At 42.9% G+C, this 7,500-nt stretch overlaps 1 protein-coding gene across 1 annotated transcript in view; it reads right to left on the bottom strand.

Annotated features, from left to right (window-relative positions):
• Window positions 1-7,500, bottom strand: part of LOC133559759 (slit homolog 1 protein-like) — an 83,469-nt gene that overhangs the window by 62,216 nt on the left and 13,753 nt on the right. Inside the window, exon 5 of the mRNA XM_061911828.1 lies at window positions 2,473-2,636. Within this exon, the coding sequence (XP_061767812.1) occupies window positions 2,473-2,636 (164 nt within the window). The remainder of the gene's footprint in view (window positions 1-2,472; window positions 2,637-7,500) is intronic.

Consider the following 7,500-nt stretch of genomic DNA (forward strand, 5'->3'; position numbering starts at 1 on the left):
AACTACTTAGTATTACTAATCACTAAGTATTTTTCTGCTGATCAGCTTTCCGCTGCAGTTCCAATCCTGTTGTATTTTGGTAATTTTCTGGGTTTTGGTGGTTTGCTATTTTCATCGATAAGGTACATTTTGATTGACAAAATATTAAAATACGTTTTCTTTTCTTTACAAGATCACCAAACTCACCAAAATAAAAAATAACTAGATAAAATAAAATACATTAAATACATTAAACATATTTTTTTTGACAAATATATATATATATATATATATATATATATATATATATATATATATATATATATATATATATATATATATATATATGTATATATATATATATATATACATACGAAAAAAAATCCCCTGAAGAGCAGAGAAACCAGCCAAACAGGCCTAACCTATAAAGGCATTTTTAGACGATATGATTTGCCTGAGCGGCCAGGAGACACCAAGAGTAACAAGCAGTAGAAAATGGATTAGAAAGGACAGATTTAAAATATAAATAATTTAAATAATAATAATAATAATTGTATTTTCATTTATTTATTTTTTATTTCTTTTACATGGGACTTCCCACGGGCTGGATTTTGGCCACCCCTGTTATAAGCATTAAGAATGCGACTGGGGGCAAAAGCTTGTTTCTGGAACCGATTCATAACGATTCCAGACTATTAGTTTAAAAATAGTCTTCCAACCCAAACAAAGCAGGTCACCAAGACCTGCAAGCTGGGAAGATATGTGTGCAAACAAGGGAGTCACAGTAGCTACCAGGGAAAAAAAGACACCGGCAAGGATCTACAGAACCGACCACATCAAACATGAGGTGGACGCGGGCAAATACTGCGGCATGGTCATGCTGGACATTCAGAAGGCCTTTGACATTGTTAACCACGCTATACTGTTGGATAAGCTCCGAGCAATCGGATTCGACGAAACCTCATCGAGCTGGATGCAATCTTACTTGGAGGGGAGGAAACAGGTGGTAGAGGTGAACGGCACCATGTCCCCTCCCCTCTCAGTAAGCTGTGGAGTCCCCCAAGGCAGTATACTAGGACCTTTACTGTTCCTAATATACATGAATGACATGCCATCAGCATGGCACTGTGAATTGTTCCTGTATGCGGGTGACTCGGCCCTGCTGGTATCCGGCAAGGACAAGTCACAGGTGGAACAAATCCTCAGTGCTGAACTCCTCAATATTTGCACCTGGCTCGCTGACAACAAGCTATCCATACACTTAGGTAAAACGGAATCCATCCCATTTGGGTCCCATATCAACCTTAAGAAGGTCAGTGACTTCACTATAAAAGTGGGAGACATTGTTATCACCAGGAAGGATGAGATCACCTACCTAGGTTCCATTCTAGAGGCTAATCTTTCCTGTGATAAAATGGCAACCAAGGTGATCAAAAAGGTCAACCAAAGAACGAGATTCCTCTACAGAATCTCCTCTCTGGTCAACAAAAGCACTTTGAGGATTCTAGCGGGAACTCTCATTCAACCCTTCTTCGATTAGGCTTGCACCTCCAAAACCCTCAAATCTAGACTCCAAACATCCCAGAATAAGCTAGTCCGGTTACTTTTAGACCTCCACCCCAGATCACGCCTCAATCCAACCCACTTCTCCAAAGTGGGCTGGCTCAGGGTGGAGGACAGAGTAAAACAACTTGCACTGAGCCTGGTCTATAAAATCCGCTACACCTCCTTGATACCGAAGTACATGTCCAACTACTTCCTTAACGTAAATGACCGCCATAACCACAACACCAGGGGGAGCTCCACAAACCACGTTAAACCCAGATTCCGATCTAACAAAGGTCTTAACTCATTCTCTTTCTATGCCACATCAATGTGGAATGCACTCCCAACAGGTATAAAAGTAAGTGCATCTCTATATTCCTTCAAAACCGCTCTAAAACAACACCTCCAGGCAACTTCAACACTTTACTAATACCCTCCTCCATTCACATCCCATCTCCCCGGATTATAAACAACTCAAATGTACTTCTAATGTATATACTTGTTCTTATGCTATGTGAACTCACTATGTTCTCTGCTGGCTGTACATATCCTACTAAATAAGACCTACACTGTTTCAATGTCCACATTTCTCTGTTAATGCAGTTATTGATGACTGAAGTTCTGATATCAACCAAAGCTCCTCATCCCACCCCCCGGATTGTAAATAATGTAAATAATTCAATGTACATACTATGATGATTAACTTGTGTGATGACCGTATTATGCTGATAGTATATATTTGTACCATGAATTGATTAACGTGGACCCCGATTTAAACAAATTGAAAAACTTATTGGGGTGTTACCATTTAGTGGTCAATTGTACGGAATATGTACTGAACTGTGCAATCTACTAATAAAAGTATCAATCTATCAATCAATCAAACATGGTTAGATAACCACATTTACATTCTAAATACGATGCTGAATCCTCTCGGCGCTCTCTTACCCGAGCAGCTGAACTCGTGTTTCTGCACCTCGGCCACATTGAGACCTTTGAGCTCGGGCGGGGCCGTGCACTGGGTGAACAGACCGATGGTGGGCCTCTGCCGGAGCCACTGGGCCAACCAGGCCAGATGACAGTCACAGTTGAGATTGTTGGAGTGGAGACGGCTGTAAAAGAAAGAAAGAAAGAAAAAAAAGAAGCTATTTGAAGATCTCCTTCTGCCTCAATTGCCAGTTAATTTGACAGCCAGTGAAGACGCAAATAGCCCGGACGTGTCTGTTCTTTCCTTGAACTCATCACAAGCCACCGCTGTGGCTGAAGGCGCTCCACAACGTGCAACATGAAGGATGGTAAATGATGCCTTCTGCATGCGGAGAAGCGAGCCAATACTCCGAACATGGCATTCCCGGAATGCTGCCTTTGGTCCGGAATAGCCCGCTTTGGTGTTTTGACCATGTATCCATGTGCACAGACGCATACAACACACCAATAGCTGGAGCGGTGAAAAAAAAATGTGGCCCCACTGCGAGCGAGGAAGCAACGAAAGGCCACCGCAAGAACGTTGGAGTGAGTGTTTTCATTTGTACATTTAGTAATCACATCATTGCACAATCGGCTCCTATTTGCGTCTATAAGGGTCGGTTGTTGTTGTGTTTCGATGAGATAATAGCTCCTGGCTCTGCTGCAGAACCCACTGTGGTTCTCTGCGGTTCCTGTGGGGCCCCCCTCTATACTGACTGGAAGGACAGAGCGTATCGACTTCAGCGCTCGTTCTGCCGAGGCCGTTTAGTGCAGTGTTTTTCAACCCCTGTGGGCCGTGAGATACAGTCTGATGTTCCGTGGGAGATGATCTAAGTCAGGGGTGCCCACACTTTTTCTGCAGGCGAGCTACTTTTCAATTGACCAACTCGAGGGGATCTACCTCATTTATATATATCATTTATATTTATTTATTTATGAAAGAGACATTTTTGTAAACAAGTTAAATGTGTTTAATGATAATACAAGCATGTGTAACACATATAGATGTCTTTCTTTCACAAAGACAAGAATATAAGTTGGTGTATTACCTGATTCGGATGACTTGCATTGATTGGAATCAGACAGTAATGATGATAACGCCCACATTTTCAAATGGAGGAGAAAAAAAAAGTTGTCCTTTCTGTACAATACCACATGAAAGTGGTTGGTTTTTGGCATCTAATTCATCCAGCTTCCATACACTTTACACGAAAAACATTGCCGGCAAATTCCGTAGCTTGCTTGATTGACATTCACGGCACCCGAGGGTCTTGTGAGATGACGCTGGCTGCTGCCAGTTCATTATTATGAAAAAATGACAGAGAGGAAGGCGAGAAACACTTTTTATTTCGACAGACTTTCACGCCGTCCCTTCCGTCAAAACTCTAAAGGCCGACTGCACATTTCCTATCTTCACAATAAAAGCCCTGCTTCATGCTGCCTGCGCTAACAAAATAAGAGTCTCGGAAAGCTGGTGTGCATAAGTGATGTGCACGCCAGCTTTCTGAGGGATCGCTTGTGCACGCCAGTTTTCCGAGACTCTGTATTTAGTTAGCGCAGGCAGCATGAAGCAGGGCTTTTATTGTGAAGATAGGAAATGTGCAGTCGGCCTTTAGAGTTTTGACGGAAGGTACGGCGCGAGAGTCTGTTGAAATAAAAAGTGTTTCTCGCCTTCCTCTCAGTCATTTTTTCATAATAATGAACTGGCAGCAGCCAGCGTCATCTCACAAGACCCTCGGGTGCCGTGAATGTCAATCAAGCAAGCTACGGAATTTGCCGCCAACGTTTTTCGTGTAAAGTGTATGGAAGCTGGATGAAATAGATGCCAAAAACCAACCACTTTCATGTGGTATTGTACAGAAAGGACAACTTTTTTTCTCCTCCATTTGAAAAGGTGGGCGTTATCATCATTACTGTCTGATTCCAATCAATGCAAGTCATCAGAATCAGGTAATACACCAACTTATACTCTTGTCTTTGTGAAAGAAAGACATCTATATGTGTTACACATGCTTGTATTATCATTAAACACATTTAACTTGTCTACAAAAATGTCTCTTTCATAAATAAATAAATATAAATTATATATAAAAATGAGGTAGATCCCCTCGAATTTGTCAATTGAAAAGTAGCTTGCCTGCAGAAAAAGCAGGGCTTTTATTGTGAAGATAGGAAATGTGCAGTCGGCCTTTAGAGTTTTGACGGAAGGTACGGCGCGAGAGTCTGTTGAAATAAAAAGTGTTTCTCGCCTTCCTCTCGGTCATATTTTCATAATAATGATCTTGCAGCAGCCAGCGTCATCTCACAAGACCCTCGGGTACCGTGAATGTCATTTAAGTGACGTCTTGGTGAAGACTGATGATCACTAATTTTTCGGTCTATTTTTTTTAAAAGCCTGGCTGGAGATCGACTGACACACCCCCCGCGGTCGACTGGTAGCTCGCGATCGACGTAATGGGCACCCCTGATCTAAGTTCACCTATTTGGGTTAAAAATATTTTTTTGCAAACCAGTAATCATAGTCTGCAAATTAAGTGTTGTTGTTGAGCAGGGGTGTCAAACTCAAATACAGAGTGGGCCAAAATTCTAAACTGAACAAAGCCGCGGGCCAAGGTTGAACAAATTAACCTTTTAATCGGGACCCAAACAAGTTTTGCATTGAATATTGAACAAGCAAGGCTTATATAACTTTATAGTGACATGCAAAATCAAGTTTCAAATAATACTAATAATTTAAAAATAGCAATGGCATATCAAATCAAATTTAAATATGGGACGGCATAGCTCGGTTGGTAGAGTGGCCGTGCCAGCAACTTGAGGGTTCCAGGTTCAATTCCCGCTTCCGCCATCCTAGTCACTGCCGTTGTGTCTTTGGGCAAGACACTTTACCCACCTGCTCCCAGTGCCACCCACACTGGTTTAAGTGTAACTTAAATATTGGGTTTCAGTATGTAAAGCGCTTTGAGTCACTAGAGAAAAGCGCTATATAAATATAATTAACTTCACAAAAAGAAATTGAATGCCTCTTTTCTATTTGCAGCCTTCTCAGGTAAATATCAAAATACACTTTTCCCACAGGCTAATAATACATTTTTATATTGTAGCGTCCAGGAAGAGGTAGTGCTGCAAGGGCTTCTGTGTATTTGTTCTGTTATGTGAAATATATTTATATAGCGCTTTTCTCTAGTGACTCAAAGCGCTTTACATCGTCAAACCCAATATCTAAGTTACATTTAAACCAGTGTGGGTGGCACTGGGAGCAGGTGGGTAAAGTGTCTTGCCCAAGGACACAACGGCAATGACTAGGATGGCGGAAGCGGGAATCGAACCTGCAACCCTCAAGTTGCTGGCACCGGCCACTCTACCAACTGAGCTATGCCGCCCCACGTCTTTGTGTTATCTTTGTTTTGTGATGTGCAATGTCTTTATGTTTAAATGTACGGCAGTGAAAATGAATTTCCCCAACGGGGACCAATATACCTAAATCTAATCTAATCTTACAAACGCAGGCCTAAATTTACCGCATGCCTTTGGTAAATGCCGGAGTGAGAAGAGGTTTTAAATTAATTAGCGCCCCGGCGGCAATTCAAGGAAATACAGTAATCGCAACTCGTTATTTTTGACTGAGGTGGATGTTTTGTGCGGCTAGTTTGGCATAAACTGTGCATTTTTTTTTTTCCGCGGGAAGAGCTCGGTTATTGGTTCTCGCCTTGGCGCACGCAGCCCGACGTGTTCACTTCCAGCACGATCCCTTGACAACTCCCTTTTCCCCGCCTTCTACGCCTACAAAACGTGGATTTTGCGGTAACTTCTGTGGAGTAAGTGCCACAAGGCGGTCACTGTTGTGTTTATGTCGTGTTACAGTGCGGATGTTCTCCCGAAATTTGCTTGTCATTCTCGTTTAGTGTTGGTTCACAGTGTGGCGCATATTTGTAACAGCCTTAAAGTTGTTTGTACGGCCACCCTCAGTGTGACCTGTATGGCTGTTGACCAAGTTTGCATTGCGTGTGTGTAAAAGCCACATATATCATGTGACTAGGCCGGCACGCTGTTTCTACGTAGGAAAAGCGGACGTGACAAAAGGTTTTAGAGGACGCTTGAGGCAGTGCCTTTAAGGCACGCCCCCAATATTGTTGTCCAGGTGGGAATTGGGAGACATTTGGGAGAATGGTTGCCCCCTGTGATTTTCGTGAGGGGGCACTGAAATTTGGGAGTCTCCTTGGAAAATCGGGGGGGAGGAGGGGTTTAGCAAGTATGAGTATTAGCGGTGAATGCGGTGTTACAGCGAAACCGCCGCTGTAGAATACCGGCGGGCCAGCTCTAATGTTAATTTGATATTGCCTCAAGGGCCAAATGAAAATACACGGCGGGCCAGAGTTTGACACCCCTGAGTGTCAGTGCTGTCAATAGCTTGGCAGAGTAACCCTGTAATACTCTTCCATATCGGTAGGTGGCAGCAGGTAGCTAAAGTCGGAAACAGCGTGAGGCAGGGTGCAGGTAAAAATGTGTCTAATGCAGTGGTTCTTAACCTGGGTTCGATTGAACCCTAGGGGTTCGGTGAGTCGGCCTCAGGGGTTCGGCGGAGGTCAAAACACACCCGACTCATCGTCTTAATAAAAACTTCTCCCTATCGGCGTATTACGGATACGGCAACAGCTGACTGATTTTCAGGCGTGTAATTTGTTGTGAGTTTACGCACGGTGTTGGTTTTTGGATAGCTGCTAGAGGTCGCATTATCCGCTCAAGTCTTCCGTAAGAGCCGACTTAATATCACAATTTTCGTATCCACAAACTTGCTGGTTGACATGTGGTAGAGAAACATGTTTGCTAAAGCTTCGCAACTTTTGGTCGCTAATAAAAAAAGCCTTGCCTTTACGTCACGGGTTGTAGGGTTCCTCACATCCTCACGTTGTTTATAATCATAGCCTCCAGCAGCAAGAGCAATTCGGACCGAGAAAGCGATAATTTCCCCATTAATTTGAGCGAGGATGAGGATATTGATAGTGAAGG

This window comes from Nerophis ophidion, linkage group LG09, assembly GCF_033978795.1.
Source record: "Nerophis ophidion isolate RoL-2023_Sa linkage group LG09, RoL_Noph_v1.0, whole genome shotgun sequence".
In the NCBI taxonomy this organism is placed as follows: domain Eukaryota; kingdom Metazoa; phylum Chordata; class Actinopteri; order Syngnathiformes; family Syngnathidae; genus Nerophis; species Nerophis ophidion.